A 25,285-nucleotide genomic window follows, 5' to 3' on the forward strand; every position below is an offset into this window, starting at 1 on the left:
GAAGTCGGACCGGTGGTTTAGTACAACCGGATCTCCATCTATGCCTGCCTATAGCTAAATAGGGGGCGTGTTGGTCGGAATTGGCAGTTCTGGACAACCGCCTATCCAACCGACTCGACACCAGGCACCGCGCTCCCTTTGGTCGTCTGCAACGCGTGCGTCAAGTTTGAAGTTGGACGGTGGGACGTTCTCGAGATTTTGCGCATTCAGGATTGCATGGTATACAGTATCTTTTAGCACAGTTGAGAGAGAAGCTGGTAAACAACAGCTAAAAGACACGCACATCCCAGACCTACCAGTCTGGGTGCTGGATCAAAAAAGATTAAGCAGTATATAAGAATAAAAAATCTGCACACCAGTATTGCTGCTCCCAAATGCAAGTTTACTTTGGTAACGTTTCGAGCCACCAGGCTCTTCCTCAGACCTCAGACCCATCTTTTAGCACATAAATAAATAAAATAAAGAAATTCTGACTCTCTCTCTAACTTGTGGTCTCCTGTGTAGAACAGGAATGCCATATGAATGATATAATTTAATCCATTTTAGTCTAGTGATCATGCAGGCATCAAGCTCTTTCCCCTCTAGATGAAAACCTGCTGACAGACGCAAGCCAGAGTTGAAACACTAGACCACTGGTTCTCAATGTGGGGTCCAGGGACCCCAAGGGGTCCTTGAGGGTGTTCAAGGGGGTCCCAAGCTAATAGGTTAGGAACCAAATGGACCCTTACTGGTCTGTAACTCAGAGAGGGTACAAATGTTGTACCATCTCAGAGTTATATAGTGCAGATCAGAGTTTCTCAAAGTGCGTGCCATGGCAAATGTTCCTCCCAGAATATGGAGGCTGGGGTTCAAGTGGCTCAGTGTCTACTCCCCAGCATGCCTATTCTGGGAGGAACATTCACCAAAAATAGCTGATCTACAAGCTCACAACGTGTCACATTGTTAGCCTTGTGTGACCAGACTATATCACTGCGTGGATATGAGTCTGGTGCTTCTATCAGGACGTTTTTTCCCAAGGGGCGGGATCAAAAGAATGGATGCAATTGGTTGGACCCAGAGTGTAGAAGAGAGAGTAACGTCACGCTTTGATCTCGCCGCAAAGCGGGCTGCTATGGGCTATAGTTCCAAACATTGGAACTATCTCATTGAGATAGACAGTGCACTTCCGCATTCCATTCTTACGATGGGAGTCAACGCTAGTGTCATAACTCTCATATACGGGTCTGGTTAGACCTACAACCAACTACCAATTACAGTCTCCGTTTTTTTAATACTGGGCCCTGATTGGTCACCCCAGACTTCGGGAGCAGGAAATGGATTCACAACGGAGTGGGCCAGACCCAAATAGCAGATTCGTCTGGTCCCAGGCCATCACATTGTGACACGTTGTGAGCTTGTAGCTTGTCGAGAGATTTGCTGTAGACGGAAGTAAGCGGTCAAAGTATACAGTTGTAACTCAAGTTCGGTTCTCTAAAACTACAGGTTTTTAAGTAGCTTGGCTCCAAGTAAAACAAAATGAAAATTCAGGCTGCGTGTCAGGCAAGGTTCTAAGTCGTTAAATCAGTTTGATTCTTTGCATAGTTACTGCACTTTGGCATGCAGTGTAGACCCCTGAGGGACCCCAGTAGGGTTTAAGTGTGAAAAAAAAATGTTGAGAATCACTGCGCTAAACTGATGAAAACATGCTGATAGATGTAAGCCACAGTTGTAACGTGAAACCACGTAATTTATTCTCCGGCTCAAAGTGGGATCAACGGGGGGGGGACTGTGAGATATGGAAGGTTTATTTATATGAACTGATGTCATTCAGTGCGGTTAAAAATACACGCGTGGGAAACTGCGAAAGCTCCTTGTTTGCAACACATGAACTCAGTTACTCGCTGGAATCTGAATACACAGCAGTGTGACATGACACTGTATTTATGACTGGGATTCATGGCCTCCATTACTACATAAAACATTGTGTTTTACGCAGGCTAAACTGGCACACGTTTGTGGCTTGTCCTGCTCAATTCAACATTGCGTTTATCAACTTTTTGACCGAGAGATGCAAGTGAATCAAGTTTTTGTTGATATAAATATATATATATATATATATATATATATATATATATATATATATATATATATATATATATATATATATATATATATATATATATATATATATATATATATATATATATATAAATCTGTGTTGTGGCATTTTTAAGTCTTTATTTGATACTTTACAGTGGAGAGAGATGTGATATCCTAGTTTCTTTGAGGCACTATGCCAGTGGTTCTTAACCAGTGGTCCCTGAGGGGGTTCCAGGTGGTCCCCAGCTAAATGATGGAGAGTTGGTAACCAGTTGGTAAGTGTTGGACCCTTATAGATCTTTAAAATGAAACCAAATGGACCCTTACGGGTCCATTTGGTTTCATTTTACGCTAAGAGTTAAATTATTGTTAAACATCTGCATTACTTAATTAAAGAATTGTTATTTTGATCAACGTGTGCCTGTCCTATCTCCTATGGTACGACATCAAAACAGCATGGGCAAAATCTTATCCAACGACAACAAAATATTCTAAGTGTGGCTAAATCTCATCAAATGGTGGTCTGTGGCAGAATAAATAATGGACCTTGATATGAAAAGGGGTTAAAACCACTGCACTATGCTGTTCTCTCTGCACTCCACTTGACTATATGCCTTGTTGTTGTTTATTGACTAGAGTTCATGCTCTGCTTATTCTGTCTATCTCACACTTGTACAGTAAGTTACTCTGGATATGAGCGTCTGCTAAATTGTGAGAGTACATGTACTTAGTTACTTTCCATCACTGGCTATCGGGTCACCCGAGTTTTTGTTATTTTGATAATAATACTAACATCCAGAAAAGCTTCTGTTTTCCTGCATCTTTCTTCCAAAACAAGTTGAAATTGAGTTTACATCTATATCTGAATCATACGACATGTGTTTATTTGAAATGGAGTTTATCTAAGTGAATCATAAGTTTATGTTTATTTGGCTCTTTTGGGTTGTTAGTCTTATTTCTAGTTCGTGTTTAGTTTAATTTGACAGCCTAGCTCCTTTCCTCAGGCCATGGAGAGGAAATGCAGTTTTTTTTGTAGACTAATCAGTGGTTCTCAACCTATTTTGACCACTAGCACCACTAGCACATTTTTTTCTATAATCCTCAAGGACCACCCTACCCCACCTCCCCCAACAATATTATATTTAGCATAAGAAGGCATTTCTATTAGACCAGGGGTCTTCAACAGGGGGTCCGGGACCCCTAGGGGGTCCTCAGAGTTACTACAGGGGCAGGGGGTCCACCAAATCTTTGTGTGATAGGATTTCGTCTTTTTTTTACATTAACCACTTGTACCCTAGAATTCCTTTTCTGAGGGGAACATTAGCCGAAAATAGCAGATCTACAAGCTCTCAACGCCTCGCGCTGCGAGGCGTTGAGAGCTTGTAGATCAGCTATTCTTGGCAAAGAGGCTATGGGTGTAGAGGGGGAAAAGAGCAGACTAAGTAAAAAAAAAAACGTAATCTGAAACACAATTTTATGCAATATAGAGTAGGGGCTCCCTGCTTCATCTCTCTCTCAGCTAGGGGGTCCTTGGCCTGAAAACGTTGAAGACCCCTGTAATAGACAAACATGAATGTGGTTAAAATTTTAGGCTTTCCCTAGGCTGGCAGAGGGAGTGTAGCGCCCAGGATTACATAGGCAATTGGCACTGGGTGAAAAAATGGGTTACAAAAATCGTGGGATAAAAATTCAAAAGGAAAAAAAAAAACGTCTTTGTTTTGGTGAGTAGCAAAAGTGTGTTTAAAATTTTTATTAAAGATGAGAGGCTGTGCAGCCTGTGGAGCGTGCGCAAAGGCTTCGAAAGTCCCATAGCGTTAAGGAGAAAACTCCTTCTAATGCTATGGACCAGAGCTAGACCAGTGGTTGAGAAACAGTGTGCTAGACTAGAGATTCACAACCCCCTCGTGTGTTGAGTCTTTCTTCACGCTTGTTGTGTGCAGGTGTCCTACAGTAAGTGATGTGTTTTTATCATTCCTGAGAGAGAGTTAACCCTTTACCCACACTTTACACGCATCATCTAATACCTTAAAGCCCCATTCACACTTCGTCGCTCGACGACGCGTATATAGTGAGCTTGTAGATCTGCTATTCTCAGCCTTTCTCGGCGCGCGGCGGATCATAAATTAACCTTAACCCTCATCGCCCCCATGAGCCTTGGAGGGTTTTCTTTCTTTTTTCCTTTTTTTTAACTTGCTGACAGAATTATGTGCTGTAAGCTGTTTTACACATAAGCACTGTGTTTTTATCATTCCTGCTAGACAGGGGGGGGGGGGGGGGATGGGGGATGGGGGGTTCTTCATAGCCAGAGGGGACAGAGAGACATCCAGATCTCTGCTCTCTCTCTCTCTCTCTCTGGGGTCAAACTGTCTCTGCTCATCTTTATGGCCGACATGTCAGTGGAAATGTCAGCTCTGTTTGTTTTGGGTGTCCCGGGTCTTTCATAACTCGCTTTATGGACGTCTGTCTGTCTGTCTGTCTGTCTGTTGGCTTAGAGATTTGGTCAGATCTCCCCGACATACAGTATGTGTGTCTCCCTGGCCAACTTACTCTCTGTCTGTCTCTCTGTCGATGGGTCAGTGTGTCTGCCTGTCTGCCTGCCTGTCTTACTGTCTGCTGGGGAAATGACAGAGTTGAGTGGAGACAGAGTTAGGTGACACTGGCAGGCATAGGAGGACATAGTAGTGTTGCGAGGACAGACATAAACATATTTACATTACTGAAATGATGGCCTACATAAAAAGTTTTTGTTAGCTCTGTATATCCTTTTGCAGCCAGTTGTATAATTCTGTACTTAATATAATCTTACAACTAAGATTGTGTCCTTGGCAACACATATTTTTAAATGGGTGGCGGGGGGGGGGAGGGGGGGGGTCCATGGCCTGAAACGTATTGAGGGTCCTTCACACGGAAATGTTTGAGAAACACTGGTCTAGTCGATGCAGAGATGCAACAAATGGTGACAGATACACTGTCAGGGTGAGTTCAGAGGGCCCAAAACATTCAAGGATCTAGGTTCAGGAGGTTTATTAAACAAACTGAGGCAACCCATATAATGGGGCCGGCAAAGCAAGAACAACAACTGAGGATAATGCAGATGGCTTGAAGCCTAAACTCTAACATACACACATTAACACTAAATGACGATCTGACAAGGCACTGCACACACATGGGCGTATATATAGACATGGACTAACTAGACAAAGGTGAACTCAAAATACACTGAAGAAACGATTGGCCGAGGGACTAACAAGACACAGGTGGAGAAAACTAATAATCACAGGGACACAGCGACAAGGCAGGTAAACAATAACTAGACAGGAAACAATAGGAACGATACTACAGAACAAGATACAGAACACCAAGGCAACAACAGAGTAACAGAATACAAAACTAGAAAAAGTGCTCCTCGGAGCACAAGTCTCCGCCAGGTCAGGTAGGTTATTATGGCCTCCTGGTGGCGATATAATAGGCCAATGTGAAAAGGGTGCCATTTATTCCTAGGCCTTGCACGGCAATCGGAAACTGCATGCATGATTTGAGGCATTTTGTTCTAAAAATGTGTTTTGCTAAATTTGACCTGCTGGTGGCGCTATAACAGGCCAATTTTAAAAGGGTGGCATTTGTTCCTCAACATAGTGTGAATGTGCGTTCAAAGTTTCACCGTAATCGGACGCTGCATTCATGATTTGCGGCATTTTGTTAAAAACGGGCCACTCCTGCAAACATTACATGTCAATGTTAGCCAATCAGGATGGCATATGAAAAACCAAACAGATCCGTCTTGATCACATGACTATAGAGATCATGTGTACCGATTTGCGTGAAATTTGGATCAAATATGAAGGCTTAATATCAAAACATGTGTTTTACATAAGTCTGCCTCCTGGTGGCGCTATAAAAGGCAAATGTGAAAAATGCAGGGCAAAGGTTTGTCCTTGGCCTCTAGAGAGTGTGCATACAAAGTTTTACACTGATCGGTGCAGTTATAGGTAAAAACACGAATCGGCCTGTTACAGCGCCACCATGAGGCTGATTTGAACATTTTCATTTCTTCCTCGGCCTAATGGGAATATGTGTGCAAAATGTCACGGAAATTGCATGCTGTGTTCATGATTTGAGGCATTTTGTTCGAAACAGAGTACTCCTACAAACTTTGAAAGACAATTTTTGCCAATCAGGATGGAATATGAAAAATCTGAAATGAGCCGTTTCTTTTAATGACTATAGAGATACTGTGTACCGATTTGGGGGATTTTTGGCCAAAATTTGTAGGAGTAATGTTCAAAAATGTGTTTTGCACAAATCGGCCTCCTGGTGGCGCTATAAAAGGCCCATGTGAAAAATTTGGAGCAGAGGTTCGGCTTTGGCATCCAGGGACTATGTGTGCACAGTTTCGCTGCGATCAAGCCAACGGTGCCAGGGATTAGCTGTACACAGACAAGACAGAATGACACACACACGGACGGACGGACGGACAGGGGGTAAAACATACTCTCTCGCCATGCCTTTCGGCCTGGCGGAGACAACTAATACAGAACATACTGAACAACAGAAACATAGGCCTTGAAATTCCAAAAACGAATAAACACAGACTAAGTTCAATAAGGGCGGAGGAGCGAACCGTGACATCCACAGATGTGTGTCTTCTTTGGAAAAGGTTGTCTCACTGTGTGTGTCCCCTCTGGACAAAGACTTGGCCAAAGACCCATGGTTCTGTGCAGAAAGGCTGATGAGTGAAGCAGACAGATAAACTGACAGGAGGATAAATACAGGGCTGCATCTCTCTGTTGTTTTATGTCATTTAAATAGTGAACCACAAGTTTATGAGTTTGATTCCCATCAGTGGTGAAAGTAACTAAGCACATGTACTCAAGTACTGTACTTAAGTACAATGTTGAGGTTTTTTTTTTTTTTTACTTTGCTGGACTATTTCCAATTTTCAATAGTTTTACTTCTTCTCCACTAATAGAGTAGAAGTATATTGTACTTTTTTTTTTTGTTAGATTGTTTTGTTTTACAAAACTCACATTAGCCACTTCAGCCCTACGTATATGTACTTCTGATATTTTAAGATGTTAGTTGTTCAAGATAGATATTGAACTTGTGAAAAGGGACATTCTGCATGAGTACTTTTGCTTTTGGTACTTTAAGTATATTTTGATGCCAATAATTGCGTACTTTTACTAAACTTAATTTTGAATACCGGACTTGTGACAGAGTATTTCTACATTGCGGTATTGATACTTTTAGTTAAGTAAAACATTTTTAGTACTTCTTCCATCACTGATTCCCATTAGAGACTGAGTATATAGGCTCTTTGGGGTGTATGGAGGTTTGTTTGTTTGTCCTCTCTAACTCACCACAGAATTAGAAGTTCAACTTTTACAGTCTTACAGGAGAAGGGTCTAATAGAATAAAGACCGCAACCTCCACACCAAAATATCAATTTATACGTGGCAGTTGTCGTCACAACTCTCCTCTACAGCTGTGAAGCGTATGGACCCTGTATAACGACCATCTTAGGATGTTTCTGAACTGTCCACAGCCCTCCTCTGAGACACAAACCAAGTAGAAAACAATGGTACCATTTTATCATGAGCATTTTAGTGAGGACCAATGATATGAAGATAGGTTGAAAATGGGTGAAGTCGTCCTTTAACCCATTCAATCCGGGAACGCATCTCTGTCATTTTAGATTTTAGTCATATTTTATACTTTGGCTATTCAAAAATAGCAGATATACAAGCTCACATGAGCTTGTAGATCTGCTATTTTTTAAAAGGTCCCTGGAACAAAATATTTTCGAAAAGTTCGCTTTAAAAAATATATATTCAAAGATTTGCAAAAATGTTCACGATTTGAAAAAAATAGCAGATCTACAAGCTCACTCGGGGCTCACTCGGTGAGCTTGTAGATCTGCTATTTTTGAATAGCCAAAGAAATCTAAAATGACACAGATACGTTCCCGGATTGAATGGGTTAATGGTATGTTATTAATAAAATCATATAGTGTTTTGCCAATTATTTGGGGTCCCACTTGCAATATCCTCATGGCCCACCAGGGGGGCCAGAACAAAACGATATCAAAACGATATCAAAACCAACTGAAGACCATATGAAGAAGTGCTGCCTGGACCTGATCCAGCTGGAAGACTCAGCGCTCAGCCCTGCCAACAAGGACTCTCACTCTATATTGTGCTTCTCAAACTTTTCAATTTCAACGATCCCTCATAACTCTGAGAGGTACAGACCTGTACAGTAAGTGTTCATTTGGAACCCCCCTCCAGGAACCCTGAGGGGTCCCTGGACCCCACTTTGAGAAGCACTGAGGTCGAGGAGGATCGAGGTGATTGACGGACCAATTTCCGGAATGACGCATGCTTGCGTCAACAAGCGTGTTGATCAACACTTCAGCAGCGAAAGCTGTGTCGCTTTGTATTTGTGTATCTTCTGTAGCTGCCTGTGTGAACGCAGCATTAGGGTAAATCATTTTCTGAAAGGCATTATGTCACAATGAAGGGCAACAACAACCATGGCATCCATGAGATTCCTGCCCTGGTGGTATTGCTACTTTTACTCAAGTAACTCTCACCACTGCTGATGAGTGAAGCAGACCATGAGATAAACATAGTGTATATAAAACTGACAGTGGGTGTAAATACAGGTCTACATCACTGTGTTGTGTGTTGTTTTATGTCATTTAAATTGTACCACAATGGGTTTGATTCATGTGTTTTTCTGCCAGTCTGAAGCTTAGTTTGTTTGTTTTGTCCCCTCTGGCTAATGGTTTAACTCACCACACAGAATGAAACACATGAAGTCACGAACAGGGTTTGAAAAGGAGTCAAACAGCAGGACAGATGTTGACAAACTGCAGGGCGGCAGTGGCTCAAGGGGTAGAGAAACCGCTTCGGGATCCAGAAGGTCCCTTGTTCGATCATAGACCGTAAAAAAAATATGGACAGCGTCACGCCGTTGGTTTCTACAGACTGTAAATGAAGCCTATTTTTACAGCGATTTCAAATCCGCCATATTTCTACATCCAGTTGATATCCGGTCCGAAATGCGGTCGGTAATTAATGCTGTCTTAAGGCGGGTTTTCACTCGGTAGAACCAGTAGAAACCCTAGTAACATACCCTAATTTATCATTCATTTAAAAATAAATGGAACCATGATTTACCAAAACGCATATCATGGTGATTGAAAGAATACTTTAAACGAGCGACTGGAAGCATATAGTATTTATGTTTTTTAAGGTAATAAAACCAAGTGTACAAGTTCGGCCAAAAACCCATCCGCTTGAATAGAGCCTAATTGCCTCTGCAACCAGCAGAGGTGAAACAGCGGTGAAACAGCGAGACCACAGGCCATTCATATGAACTTTCACACTTCCTATATAGCCTCAATTTACAAGCCGGATGCTAGCCCTTGGGTTCCATCACCGGCTTGTCTTGGCTTTGTGACCAGGGGTGCAATGCTCACTGGACGGCCTTGCACGCCGTGCCGGAACCTATTTGACCAGGAGCACGCACAGGCACACGCATAGATTTAAAACTTCTTTAAATTCGCACCTCAACAAAGTTTTCAAAGGCTCCCGACTCACACCTAGCGAATTAACATAGGAATAAGCCTAGATGCATATCAATTGTCCATTGTGTGACTTGCGGTGTAGGTGTTAAGCGACGTGCGCGTCATGTCATTGAAATAGAGTGCAAGAACATACCAAATGAGCATTGCATGCCTGGTACTGGGTGAAGCAGGGAGGTAGTTAGTTAAGGGTCTTTCTCAGGGACACATCGACACATTGCCGGGAACTTGTGCTTCCCAGGCAGGCTCTCTACTCTACCCATTCAGCTGTGGACGCCGCATAGCTGAATAGCTGAATGTGCTGTGGATAAAGGCGCTATAGAAATGCCTCCTCCATTGAATCCTTTAAACCAAGGTTCAAGACATTTTTATTCACTAACTTTTTTGATTTTGATATTCATCATTGGTTGTTAGTATTGCTTCTGGTTTACAGTATATGGCTGGGTGTGTGAGATGTAGTTACTCCTGCTCTGTACACCATTGGTTCTTAAAGTGTGGTCCAGGCACCCCCAAGGGTCCTTGAGGGGGTTTCAAGGGGTTCCCAGCAAAATTAGTTAATATAGCGTCACAATAATTTTAACCACTTTAACCATATTTTATAGCTTGGCAATTCAAAAATAGCAGATAGACAAGCTCATAGCGCAGCACTGAGTGCCGCGGTATGAGCTTGTAGATCTGCTATTTTTGAAAAATCCCTGGCACAAAATATTTGGGAGGGTCCGATGGAGGGTCCGTAGCCATATACATCATTTTAGGAGTCCTTGACATGAAAAAGTTAGAGAACTACTGCTGTACACATGTTTTGGACAAAATTTTAAAAATGCTTTATCAATCAATTTGCCTTGACTTGACATATTGTCAGGAATGAGTTGCGAGACAGACGGGGCGGGGCTTCAGCAATTCATGCTGGTCCCTATTGGTGGTCTAAGTCCACATACCAAATGTGGACTTGGTGGCATGCTGCAAACTGGAGTTATAGCTGTTTAAAATCCCATGCTCATCCCGTGCTCATACGGGCGCTGGGGGTCCCTGGACCCCTCTTTGATAACTTCATCAATTCATGCTCGTGCCTATTGGTGGTCTAAGTCCACATACCAAATGTGGACTTGGTGGCATGCTGCAAACTGGAGTTATAGCTGTTTCAAATCCCGTGCTCATCCCGTGCTCATACGGGCGCTGGGGGTCCCTGGACCCCTCTTTGATAACTTCATCAATTCATGCTCGTCCCTATTGGTGGTCTAAGTCCACATACCAAATGTGGACTTGGTGGCATGCTGCAAACTGGAGTTATAGCCGTTTAAAATCCCGTGCTCATCCCGTGCTCATCCGGACGGACGGACATACGGACAAAGTCAAGTGTAGAGCGGTTGGCACCGCTAACAATGGTCTACGGACCAACAAGGACCTAATGCCAACACAGGGTTTAAATAGACAGGGGATTAACTGGACGCAGGTGAACTCAAACTACAATCAACACTGGGATTGGCTGGGGCACAACAGGACACAGGTGGAGAACAATTACAAATACATACTGGCGAGACAAGACAGGAAGTGATAACAAGGCAGACAGGAAACAATACTACAAAATAAGAGTAGACAACATCAGGGCAAAAGGCAACAGAGTAACAACAATACAAATATACAAATAGAACATGCCGTATGCAGAACATACAATGTGCAGAAGATGCAGTATACAGAACCTGCAGTATGCACTTTAGGCCTAAACCGGCCTAAAGTGTCCACGACCATATAAGGGCATTCAAGGTCTAAATAAAAAAGTCAAAGTCCACGGCCTGAGGAGCGGACTGTGACACATATAACAAGAAATGTTAAAAAACTAAAACAAAGCAAAGTAATAATAAAACAATACACACAAAGAAAGGCCACAAGCGACAAATAAAATAAACACCACAGAAATAATGAGAACTTACAAAATAATCATTCAGCCTCCAAACCCCTCCTGCTCCCATATACAGCATAACAGTCCATCCTCATGATTTATGTATGATTCACAATAAGCTGTTCCACATTCCACACGCACACCACGCTTATAGTATGTTTGTTTCACTATAGTTGTGAGAACTTTACATTTTTAGCCCAGTCTTTTTATGAATGCCATTTTTTAAGCCTAACCCTAAAGCAGAATACAGCCCATCTACTGTACAAGCTCACTACGACTCGGAGTCACACTCTGAACTTGTATATCTGCTGTTTTCGGTGTGTGACACAATTAAGTATGAATCAGGCATAACTTTAAATCCCAACCTCTAAAGCTATCCTCTAGTCCTAACTCTTAATTGCAGTGGTGTAACTAACTACTCAAGAGGATTTCCAAAGAAGTACTGCTTGCCAAAAAAAGGTGTGAAATGCAGACTTGCAAAGAAAATGACGGATCCTGATGAAGACCTTCTAGGTCGAAACGCGTTGGTCATACTCATTTACCTTGCTCTAAATCAGTGGTTTTCAATCTTTGTCACATCAAGGACCATTATTTATTCTGCATTTGAGCCACGGACCACAATTTGATGAGATTTAGCCTGTCAGACCCAAAACGTTATCATTGGATAAGATTTAGTCCACAATTCAATCCATGCTGTACTGATGTTGGTTCCATAGGAGAGATAACAGGCAAACGTTGATCAAAATGACAATTATTCTAAATGACAATTATTCTACATTCTCTAATTGTGTAGACTTCTTGTAAATTAAGATGTTTAACAATAATTTAACTCTTGAGGGCGTAAAATGAAACCAAATGGACCCGTAAGGGTCCATTTGGTTTCATTTTACGCTCTCAAGAGTTAAAGATGTATAAGGGTCCTTTTGTTTACCAACTCCAACATTAAGCTGGGGACCACCTCGAACCCCCTCAAGGACCACTGGTGGTCCCCGGACCACTGGTTGAAAACCACTGCTCTAAATAAATTCATATATTTTTTTACGTGAGACGGAGTGCCTTGGAATTATTTTCTTTGCAAGTCTGCATTTCATACCTTTTTGGCAAGCAGTACTTCTTTGGAAATCCTCTTGTGTTTATATGTTCCTACCTGTGTCACCAAAGAGCACCTATCAGAGCCACTGAATGATCCCTGCAGCGCTCCTTTCTCTCTCTTTTTACATTTACTCAAGTACTGTACTTAAGTACAATTTTGATGTATTTTTTACTTTACTTGAGTATTTCTAATTTTCTGCACTTCTTTTTAATTTTACATACAATTTTATACATTAGAACACTTGAAACAGGACCTTCTGCATAATGAGTACTTTTACTTTTGGTACTTTAAGTACATTTTGATGCCGATATTGTTGAACTTTTATTATTTTATTATTTGTTCTTACCATAAAACAGCCATATCTCTTGTAAGAACCAGAGATATTGTCCTCACAATGTCTACTTCTCAAATTCTACTACACTTGTGGGGACATTTGACCCTCACAAGTATACAAGTACCGCACGCACGCACGCAAGTACCGCACGCACGCACGCAAGTACCGCACGCACGCACGCAAGTACCGCACGCACGCACGCACGCACGCACACACGCACGCACGCACGCACGCGCACACACACACACACACACACACACACACACACACACACACACACACACAGAGCACTGTAATTTGTCCAGTATGTCCAGCTCTCTCAGAGGCCATCTGTCTTGTGTTAATGTCAGCATCCATAAAACGTTAAAACGTCCTTATTGAGTCAGACAGTGAGCTATACTACCTGAACATACAGTCAGATGTCAAAGTCTCTCATTGAGATGACATTTCTCATGTTAATCGAATCGATTCCGATTCCTTAACGCAAGGGTCTTCAACAGGGGGTCCGGGACCCCTAGGGGGTCCTCAGAGTTACTACAGGGGGTCCGCCAAATCTTTGTGTGAAATGATTAACCACTTGAACCCTAGCACCCCTTTTTCTGAGGAAAACTTTAGCCAAAAAATAGCAGATCTACAAGCTCACAACGCCTCGCAGCGCGAGGCGTTGTGAGCTGGTAGATCTGCTATTTTTGGCAAAGAGGCTTGATGTAGAGCGAAAAAAGAGCAGACCAAGTAAATGAAAAAAGTTTAATCTGAAACACAATTTTATACAATATAGAGGGGGCCCCTGCTTCATCTCACACTCAGCTAGGGGGTCCTTGGCCTGAAAACGTTGAAGACCCCTGCCTTAACGGTTTCCTTCAACGATTCCAATATTATTATTATGTTTTTTGATAAACACAAATTCAATCATACATATATATATATATATATATATATAGTATTGCATACATTTATTGTAGTTGTTCTCAAAGTGAGGTCCAGGGAACCTCTGGGTTACTTGATGGGGTTCCAAATGGACCCTTAAGCGGGGCGCATATACCATTTTCGGTGATCACCATATCATTCACCGCGGTGGTTTGTAAACTACAACATGATGTCACTGAGCCGTGGTGATAAGTGAGTCACCGCTCACCCCAACACATCTCTCTTTTTTTACTGACTGAAAGGGGAGGGGAGGAGAGGGGGCGGGATTAATGGACAGTGACATCAAAGTCCACGGGCCAATCACAGCACTTTTCTGAGCCTAATTATTCAGAAAACCCCAGACCACAAAAAATCCACTGAATGTTCAAAGTTCCGTTTTTTTTGCGTGGTGAAATTGAGGTCAGAAAACCTAAGAAAAATGGAACTTTGATGTCATGAAAGCTTTAAAATGTCTTGCTTAAGGACACTTCACCACACAGACTGGGCGGACAAACGCACGCACGCACACACACGCACAGTTTTGCAGATATCCTGCGTTCAGATCTGCCACAGAACTATACAGATAACACAGAGGACATCACGTCCCATCTTCAGACAGTCTGATACTGCAAACTGTTGATAAGCATTCATATACATAACGCTTAATTTACATAAATATGATCTATGGATGGATGAGACAAAGAGAGAGAGAGAGGAGAGAGAGAGAGAGAGAGCGAGAGAGAGAGAGAGAGAGAGAGAGAGAGAGAGAGAGAGAGAGAGAGAGAGAGAGAGAGAGAGAGAGAGAGAGAGAGAGAGAGAGAGAGTAGAGGACAAATGGACGAGGAGTTGGAGAGAACATTGGTGGGAGAGAGGAACGGAAAGCAAAGGGAGGGAGGGTGGAGGAGGGCAGAGATAGACAGACAGAGAGGCATTTAAAAAAGAGAGAGAGGTAGAAGTGTCTCTCTGTCTCATGCATACTAATGCAGAGCCTTAAGCTCAGTTCGTACTTCGTCGCACGGCGGTGTTGCGCGTCGAGAATAGCTCGATCTACAAGCCCACACCGCGTTGCATCCACGACACGTTGTGAGCTTGTGGATCTGCTGTTTTAGAGGTTCAACACCGTCGTGAGGTGAAGCTTAACTTATAGGCTTACTGCCAGACAGTCTGAATAACGACAACAAAATGTCTTGTGTCCTTGTCTCTCTGCGCACGCCACACACACACACACACATACACACACACACACACACACACACACACACACACACACACACACACACACACACACACACACACACACACACACACACACACACACACACACACACACACACACACACACACACACACACACACACACACACACACACCTCATCTGTATGGAAAACCAATGGACCACAGCATTCTGTCTGTCTACACTCTACACTGTCTCCCTCTCAGCTTTCCAACTCTCTGTCTCTCTGATATGCTGTCTGTCTCTCAGTTTTCCTACTGTCTGTCTCTCCGACACTGTCTCTCACTCAGCTGTCCTACTGTCTGTCTCTCCTACGCTGTCTCTCTCTCAGGTTTCCTACTGTCTGTCTCTCCTACACTGTCTCTCACTCAGCTGTCCTACTGTCTGTCTCTCCTACACTGTCTCTCACTCAGCTGTCCTACTGTCTGTCTCTCCTACACTGTCTCCCTCTTAGCTTTGCTACTGTCTGTCTGTCTGTCTGTCTCTCTTATATGCTGTCTCCCTCTCAGTTTTCCTACTGTCTGTCTCTCCTACACTGTCTTCCTCCCAGCTTCCCTACTGTCTCCCTTATGCTGTCTCCCTCTCAGCTGTCTCTCCTGCACTGTCTCCCTATCTGTGTTGAGTCTGTCTGTCTGTCTGTCTGTCTGTCTGTCTGTCTGTCTGTCTGTCTGTCTAAATAAAGAGACATAGACAAGGACAATGAGCTGCAAACTCCTTAAAAATGTGGAAAGAAAGGTTTGCCTTGAAGATAGAGAAGTTTCTGAGCAGAGTGTAACTTGCGTACAGTATAAGCACAGAGCGTGCATGTGTGTGTGTGTGTGTGTGTGTGTGTGTGTGTGTGTGTGTGTGTGTGTGTGTGTGTGTGTGTGTGTGTGTGCGTGTGCGTGTGTGTACTGTACTTTAATATAGTGATCTTATCACAGACCTGAGGTTTGAACCCTGAAGGCACAGGCGAAGTTAGAAATGTGTTACACAGAAATATGTTACAAGTAGAGACACAGAATGTGATGACACATGGTCTTTATGATGAGCGGTATGAGTCTCAACAGTAATATGAAAGTCTTCTACTGTATCTGCTGTCTCTAGGGTTGCCAACAACCTGAAAATCATAAAGGGACACCCGGCCGGGGCATCCCTTATTTCTAAGAAAAATCCAGAAACATCCAGAAAAAGAGACATTTCTCTATGTGAGATTTTAGACAAGACCCTAGACAAGACCTGGCCACAACAGCTCTGCCAATCCAGCTCAGCTCTATAGACCATATTTATTCACACGGCGACCATGTTGGCATTTTGCGTTGAAATAAAGAGGGTGGCATTTCATTAACTTGATGTGTGAATATGGTCTATTGGCACGGTGGGTTGTACGTCGGTTTGCCGAGTGGGAGAGTGGGGTTTGATCCCAGCTCGGTGCCAATCACTACATCTGTAAAGTTTTTTTGCATATTACATTAACCAATTGAATCCCAGCATCCATATTCTGGGGGTAGCCTGAGAACCTGGCAACCTGTATTATAGTCTACTAGACCATACCCGGTGAAGGGCGCAGGCGAAAGTATTTGCAAAGTTGGGGTTAATGCACGTCCTGTCGTGCGGTTTCTCCCCCGCGCGCGCCCCGTCGTGGCGCCCCCCTATTTTTAAGTATTTTTACTGTTCTCAACTTTTAGGTATTTTTAGTGTTTTTATCAATCTTTAAGTATTTGTACTTTGTTTTTCAACTTTGAAGTATTTTTACTCATTTTCAGTACTTTTAAGTATTTGTACTCATTTTCAGTACTGTGAAGTGTTTTTACTCAAGGTATTTGAGTATTCTCTCCGTCCCTCTCTCTCTCTCTCCATCTCCCTATTTTCACAACGCATCGCGAGGCGTTGTGAGCTTGTAGATGAGCTATTTTCAAAACCTTAAACATCCGTGCGGTTTAGAATCTACCATTAGTTTTGGGATACGATGTATACAAAAGGGTAAACAGCGGAGCCTTGGCGGACGTTCGCCCGATCCTGGAAGAGAACGACATAGAACCGTTCTTTATGGAGCTAATGTGCATCGTGTGTGGGGAAACAAATCTGGAGTGTTTACTTTCCACAGCAGAGAGTGGGCGGGGTCTATGGTGTAGCGTCGGCGTCGGTGTTGCCATGTCCGCCGATTGTAAGCGCTTCAGGGCCAATGTTGGTCATATAGGGTTCGTTTGGTTTGGCCTCATTTTCATAGACCTCGCTGCTTGTTTCTCTCGCGAAACCTGGCACACAACGACGCATGCGCAGTTTGATCAAGAGTCCACCCTACCACCGTGAGCTTACTAGAATTATAATAGGATATGAGCTGTCTGAACTGGTAAGATGTGTGTCATCGATTGATTCCCAAACATAAGGAACAAATTGTGTCCCTGTTCAATAAGGTCATTTAGCAAGCGTAGAGGACCACAGTGGCAAATTGGAAAAGAACATTTTGAAAATGTGAAACTTCTTCAAACATTTTTGAAAAAATATCACCTACAGCAGGGGTCTTCAACAGGGGTCCGGGACCCCTAGTTACTACAGGGGGTCTGCCAAATCTTTGAGTGATATGATCATATTTTTTTACTTTAACCACTTGATATATTATAACTCTATGCTTGAACCCTAGCATCCGTATTCTGAGGAGAACTTTAGCCAAGAATAGCCGATCTACAAGCTCACTACGCCTTGTGAGCTTGTAGATCGGCTATTTTAGGCAAAGAGGTATAGGTGTAGAGGGGGAAAAAAGGGCAGACCAAGTAAAAACAAATTAGAGTTTAATCTGAAACACAATTTTATACAATATAGAGGGGTCCCTGATTTATCTCTCTCTCTCTCAGCTAGGGGGTCCTTGGCCTGAAAAACGTTGAAGACCCCTGACCTACAGTATAATGACATGCCCTTTTTTGGGCACAGACCAGGACAATGAGCTGAGTTGTGTAGCCTGCTATGCGCCAACACAAGCCTGAGTTGTGTAGCTAGTAGTTAAAGGATAAACATTCCAGAGATGATTAAAAACAGGCATTTAAACACTCTAGACATAATTATAAACGTCACACTGAAGAGGTGCATTAGTGCATGTGCAGGCCTGGCTAATAGCGCCACCTGCAGGTAATAATGACCTGACAGAGGAAGGAACTCGCATCTCTTATCGTATGTGTCCTCGTGCAAAACTAACTTCAAAAACTAAAACAAACCTGGGATTTAAGGAAAACAAAGCATTGCATTTCTGCAAAGAGTATGCTTCTCTCTCTCTCTGTCTGTACGTATATGTGTCTTTCTCTATGTCTGTCCGTCTGTCTGTCTGTCTGTGGGTCCATTTGGTTCCCCTGAGTCAGGGGTATTCAACTAGATTAGGCAGGGGGCCACAACTGTAAAATAATTTGGAGTCGGGGGCCACACAGCGCAAATGCACGCGAGCGCAGCGCGCTTGCATGTGCGCACACAATTTGCGCTAAATTTTTCGGGTCTAATTCGGGTCTAATTCGGTCTAATTCGGGTCTAATTCGGTTCTATTTGACCAATATAAATCAACCTTTTTTCGGGTCTAATTCGGTCTAATTTGGTTCTATTTAAGGTTCTAAGTTAAGTTCCAATGAAAGATGGCCTTTCAAGAACTAATGAAGGATAAATAATTTGTACTGTTTTAACTTTGATAACATAAATCAAAGTTAAAATAAATAATAATTATGAAAATTAAAAAAAAAAAAAAAAAAAAAAAATGTTTTTTTTTTTTTTTTTTTTTTTTGGAATATGGCCAGGGGCCACAAGGAAGCTCCTCGCGGGCCGCACGTGGCCCGCGGGCCGCCAGTTGAATATCTATGCCCTGAGTGGTGCAAAACACTGCATTAGACCTAGAGTCTAGTGTGTTGCAGGTTAAACTTTTTCATAGAATTCAGAGATAGCTTCATGGACTTGTTTGACAGCAATATCATCAGTGTTGTGTAAATTAAAGGTAGGGTAAGTTATATTCTTTGGGTTAAAACAAACCTTTTTTTCTGTTAAAAGGTTAAAGCTCTACATCGTGATAGTTATCATTTCTGTAGAGGGTTTGTTCAGAAACGAGTGTCTCCCTGTCTCTCCAGCTCTTTAATAAACAGAAAATGCATTTTCAGGTGGGTTGCCAATTTCAGGCCAGAGAAAGAGAGTACCCATTTATCAGCTTCAATTGTATAGTGTTCCAGTTCCAATTTGTCTGCTCCTTTCTTTGTGTAATCACTTCCAATTTGAGCAATTTCACTTGTTTAATCTCTGTATGCTGTGTGAGGTCACTCTCCTGATTGGATAATGACTGGTAGCCCAACCTGAAAATGCATTTTCTGATTACTATAGAGCTGGAGAGATAGGGAGACCCCTGTTACTGAACAAACACTCTATATAATGAGCACTACCAGAATATAGATATCACTTACCCTACCTTTAATGTTTTTAGTTTGTTTGTATGTCTGTTTGTTTACTCGTTATCTTTTCTAATAATATCATACGTTAGTAATATCTTATTTAATATCTTTAGTAAATCTTTGGCTCTGTTGAAGACCACTGCATTAGACAGTACAGTATGTGTGTGTGTGTGTGTGTGTGTGTGTGTGTGTGTGTGTGTGTGTGTGTGTGTGTGTGTGTGTGTGTGTGTGTGTGTGTGTGTGTGTGTGTGTGTGTGTGTGTGTGTCTTCCTCCGCTTCATAGCTGTGATGACAAAGAGAGAATTGAGGCGGTAGCGAGGCTGTCACGGTAGGATATAAATTAGCGCCCTGCGGCGCAACTCCACTGTTAGTTTTGACAGCTTTCAAAAGCCTCCTCTGCCCACAGCCAAAACAGCAACGCTCCCCACACACAATGCCACACCAGTTGTGCGTGATTGGCTCATTGTGAGACATTATGAGACAGTTTTATGAAAGGTTCACGCGGGCCAAGTGCCTCTAAACCAACAAGACGCCGTATGAATGAACAGTGGAATCTCCATCATCATCAATGGGGATTCCCAAGCTAATAGAAACTACGGCCTTATGGGCGAGAGAGAGAGAGAGAGAGAGAGAGAGAGAGAGAGAGAGAGAGAGAGAGAGAGAGAGAGAGAGAGAGAGAGAGAGAGAGAGCGCCGCCAAGTTGTTCTGATATGTGGTTGTCCAGAACCGCGGATCTGACCACCATCCAGTTGTCCAGAACCGCCAATCCAACCGAATATATGGGCATATGCTAATGACATCAGAGATCTCCATATATGGGCACAAAAGGGACACAGACAGACGGGTGCAACGTAGGTGCGTAGCCTTCACCAATGACACACAGAGTTAGTAGACAGAAATGGTGCCATCTTATTAGCATTAGTGAGGACCAACTATATGAATATAAGGTTGAAAGTGGTCCTTTAAATGGTGAAATGGTTAAAGGGATAATTCACCCAAAATGTGCGCTATGCATGTTCGCATAGCGCAGGAATGTGACCAAAAATATATATATATATCCATGAATTCAAGTCTCCATGGGGTGACTAATCGATTGAAAAAAAGTAATTTTGGGGGTGAACTATCCCTTTAAAGTGGGACCAATACAACAAGTGTTTCATTCTCTCCTCCTCTGGCAGCAGGTCCATTATTGAGAGTGGAGACATTAAATATTTGGGGACATTCTAGCTGTTTCCTGACCTTTCAGTCACAATGGAACAGGAGCTGTGTGTCACACAGCCTTCAGCCATGCTGATCATAATATACACACATTTATCTTTTTATTGTGTCAGCCAGCTAGACAGATGGGCTGTCCGCCTGCAGGGACAGACAGGCAGACAGACAGACAGACAGACAAGCAGACAAACAGACAGACGGGCTGCAGGCACTGAATGGAGCTGTTTACTAAACCATTATGTATCTGTATGGCGAGAGTATCTGCTCTGGACACACACACACACACACACACACACACACACACACACACACACACACACACACACACACACACACACACACACACACACACACACACACACACACACACACACACACACACACACACACACACACACACACACACACACACACACACACAGACAGACAGACAGACAGACAGACAGACAGACAGACAGACAGACAGACAGACAGACAGACAGACAGACAGACAGACAGACAGTGTATAGTGTTGTGTCATTGTCCCCACGGCGGTGGTCTTTTCTTATTGTCATTCTATTGTCAAACAGTGAGACGATCTGTTGATATTGATAACATGATGGCATTCAGCTCATGGCAGCACACACTGGGTGGATGAAACATTTTTGACATGTTGCTGTTTGATGGTTCTATTCCCTATATGTCACTCCAAGCCCTGTCACTGAGAGAGCTCTTAGCAAGATCTTTGCTACAGTAATTCATAAACTCTTAGTTCACAATCTATCACATGCTGGAAGGTTCTATCATGCATTTTCTAATGATATTAGAGCTTGAACACAGTACAAACAGAAGTTAAATACTTGTACAATAGGGCCGCAACAGTTAATAAAACTAATTGATTTTATTTAACTGATTATGTTTTATAATCGATTCAACAATAATAATGATTTTAACAAGATACTACATTTGGGTATTGCTATTTATCTTTTAAAATAGCAAAAAATCATGAAGTATTTCACAAGGTGTCGCAACTTAGTTGATAATAAAAAAAAATCCCATTGATTTGTTATATAAAATACTTAAAAAAGTAAAAAAGCCTTTCAATAAAAGCAATCAACTGCATTATAGCTGAGAAAATAATTGATAGTTTAAGCACTATACACATGCTCTGAGAATAACACTTCACCCACATAATTACAAAGGAATTGAAACCACATGCCTATATTATACATTAAGTATCACTTAATGCATACAGTAGTGTTTATGCGCCATTGACCTGCACAGAGATACATACACATAATGCAAAGGTTATTGATTTGATCCATGCTGCAGTCATCATTATTCATACTGTAAGTACAGTATCAGCACCAGGGGCCAAACGCTACAGCCTCATAAATCACTGACTGTGTGTGTGTGTGTGTGTGTGTGTGTGTGTGTGTGTGTGTGTGTGTGTGTGTGTGTGTGTGTGTGTGTGTGTGTGTGTGTGTGTGTGTGTGTGTGTGTGCGTGCGTGTGTCAGCTGGCTTATAGTTACATCAACACCCCTGCTGTAGAGTACTGAAGCCCACTAGCATATCGCGTCCAAAACCGTTCCTTTTTTTAGCTTTTAAAAGTACTGAAAATAGCCGATCTACAAGCTCACAGCGGCTTGTAGATCTGCTATTTTCACTATGATGATGAAGTAGGGCATAAATGTCACAATGAAAGAGCAGGAAGACCACCTCCAACCATTGCACATGTACACAGACCAGTGGTTCCAGTGGTAATTTCAAGGACACCCAGTTTAATATGCATTTGGCAATAGTTGAAAATCTGTACAATCATCAGTGTTTATTTAACTCTGTGAGTGTACACATGGAACCATTTGGTTCCATGTGTACACTCTCAGAGTTACAGACCCATAAGGGTCAATTTGGTTCCATGTATACACTCTCAGAGTTACAGACCAGTAATAGTCCATTTGGTTCCCATAAATGTAGTGGAGTCAAAAGCGCATCTCTAATCAGTGTGATTGACAGGAGAGATGATCAGAGGAGCAGAGTTTTTACCATTGTCATTAGGTTCAGGACACAAGAATGGATAGAGCTTCTCAGTGAAGGTGCAGCCCGTGAAAGAGTAGAGATGAACTCTGGTCTCCACATCATAAAAAGACACCAGACCCTCCTCATAATCAACAAACACTCCCACTTTCTGGAGCTCCTCTCTTACAGGGAGGAGGACAGGAGGGTCAGCAACAGCAACGTACTCATTTCCATTGATCACCATTATAGTCCAGTAACCATTGTCAGGTCTCAGTAGGAATTCCTTCCTGTTGATGGACTCTCTGGCCACTCCTAAAACCCACTTAGTTTTCCCTCTAACCTGAACCTCATAGTAAAACCTTTTTGAGGAGAAGCTTTCTTTTCCTAAGACACAGGCATGTTTAGAGAATCTCTTTGTGTTGTCTGGGAGATTCTTCTTTACATTTCTCTCACTCACTTGTTTTCCATCCTCAGACAGGATGAGCCAGGGATTTGCTGTATCAGGGTCCAGAGTCACATCCACTGCATACTGCTGGATGTCCCTCAGCTCAGCATCACGCAGCTTCTTCATCTCTTGACTGAGTGTCTTCTCCAGTTGAGCCACTGCTGTCCTCACAGTGCCCACATATGAAGGCTGATGGACATTGACGTTTGTCCAGTCTTTGGTGGGCGGAGGGGTGTTGATGGATGGGAAGTTGTGGAGGAGGAGGAGGAGGTGTAGATGGTCTTCGGTGTGTGAGAGATGCTTCAGCTCAGAGCTTCTCTTCTCTAACTGAGAGATTTCCTGTTGCATCTCGTCGATGAAGCCTTCAGCCTGTTTCTCTGTTGTTTTCCGCTTCTCTTCAATTACATCAATGAGCTCAGCCTGGCTTCTCTCAATACAGCTGATGAGAGCGGTGAAGACCTGCACACTGTCGGCTATCTCTCTGTCTGCATCTTTCTGGCTGAGCTCTACTGAGTGTTCGACCTCCTGAATCTTCAGTTGTCTCTCCTGGATCATCTGTTGAATTCTAGCGTCTGTCTTTGCCAGCTCAGCCTTCTGTCCTTCATATTCTTCTGTTAGAGGTACACTTTGATGGAACTTGTGATCTGACTCAGTGCAGAACTGATAAAAGGTGCGGGTTAGGATTAGGGCTACGCATAGGGTTAGAATTAGGGTTAGTGCTTGGTTTAGGGATGTTTTTCCGCCATCCGGTTTAGGTCCTTGGTTTGGGCTGGAAGTTTCTTTCCGCTGCTTGGATTTCTTGAACTTCTCCGCCATCTCAGAGAAAACTTTGTTAACGGAAATGTCTGGTCTGTTGTAGAATTGTGTTTGACACAGTGGACACTTGTACACATCATTAGTGTCCCAGTATTGTGTGATGCAGGTTCTGCAGTAGTTGTGTCCACATGAAGTGGTGACTGGATCGGTGAAGACCTCCAGACAGATAGAACACAGGAACTGCTCTTCAGAATGGAGACTGCTGCTGGTGGATGCCATTTCTTCACGCTGATGATAAAATGGAACGAAATGAATGATAACCAAAATCCTTAATTTATACCATACAATATACAGTATAGATGTTCACTAAATGTTTTCCCTTCTTGATACCATTCCTCATTGATACTGAGTTCTGATCCGATAGCAGTGTGTATGTACAGTATGTATGTACTGTGTGTGTGTGTGTGTGTGTGTGTGTGTGTGTGTGTGTGTGTGTGTGTGTGTGTACACATACTGTACGCACACACACACACACACACACACACACACACACACACACACACACACACACACACACACACACACACACACACACACACACACACACACACACACACACACACACCTTTTTTTTATTGTTTTACAACTGCATAACCTGTGTATAACTGTTTAATTGTACGGCCTGGCTGAGGTTAAACCCTTTACGTTTAAGTTGTTAATATTTTACCCTTTGTAAAACATTAATTTGTTTTACTGAGGTTAAGGTTAGGAATCAGTTTAGAGTTAGGCATAGTTTTACGGAGATTAAGTTTAGGAATAAGGTTAGGGTTAGTTTTACTGAGGTTACGTTTAGGAATAAGGTTAGGTTTAGGCATAGTTTTACTGAGGTTAAGTTTAGGAATACGGTTAGGTTTAGGCATAGTATTACTGAGGTTAAGTTTAGGAATACGGTTAGGTTTAGGCATAGTTTTACTGAGGTTAAGTTTAGGAATGAGGTTAGGTTTAGGCATAGTTTTACTGAGGTTAAGTTTAGGAATAAGGTTAGGTTTAGGCATAGTTTTACTGAGGTTAAGTTTAGGAATAAGGTTAGGTTTAGGCATAGTTTTACTGAGGTTAAGTTTAGGAATAAGGTTAGGTTTAGGCATAGTTTTACTGAGGTTACGTTTAGGAATAAGGTTAGGTTTAGGCATAGTTTTACTGAGGTTAAGTTTAGGAATGAGGTTAGGTTTAGGCATAGTTTTACTGAGGTTAAGTTTAGGAATAAGGTTAGGTTTAGGCATAGTTTTACTGAGGTTACGTTTAGGAATACGGTTAGGTTTAGGAATAGTTTTACTGAGGTTAC

General features: G+C 42.5%; 2 protein-coding genes across 6 annotated transcripts in view; one reads left to right on the forward strand and one right to left on the reverse strand.

Annotated features, from left to right (window-relative positions):
- The window catches only part of dipk1c (divergent protein kinase domain 1C), a 71,007-nt gene that overhangs the window by 10,221 nt on the left and 35,501 nt on the right, over window positions 1-25,285 (forward strand). The window lies entirely within an intron of this gene.
- On the reverse strand, window positions 22,720-24,222 carry LOC311038734 (E3 ubiquitin-protein ligase TRIM21-like; the record flags this gene model as incomplete). Its single annotated transcript, XM_084048326.1, has 1 exon — window positions 22,720-24,222. One exon carries the CDS (start codon window positions 24,220-24,222, stop codon window positions 22,720-22,722), a length of 1,503 nt encoding a protein of 500 aa, XP_083904452.1.

Source organism: Gymnoscopelus microlampas, assembly GCF_963454915.1.
Source record: "Gymnoscopelus microlampas genome assembly, chromosome: 22".
NCBI classification, from domain to species: domain Eukaryota; kingdom Metazoa; phylum Chordata; class Actinopteri; order Myctophiformes; family Myctophidae; genus Gymnoscopelus; species Gymnoscopelus microlampas.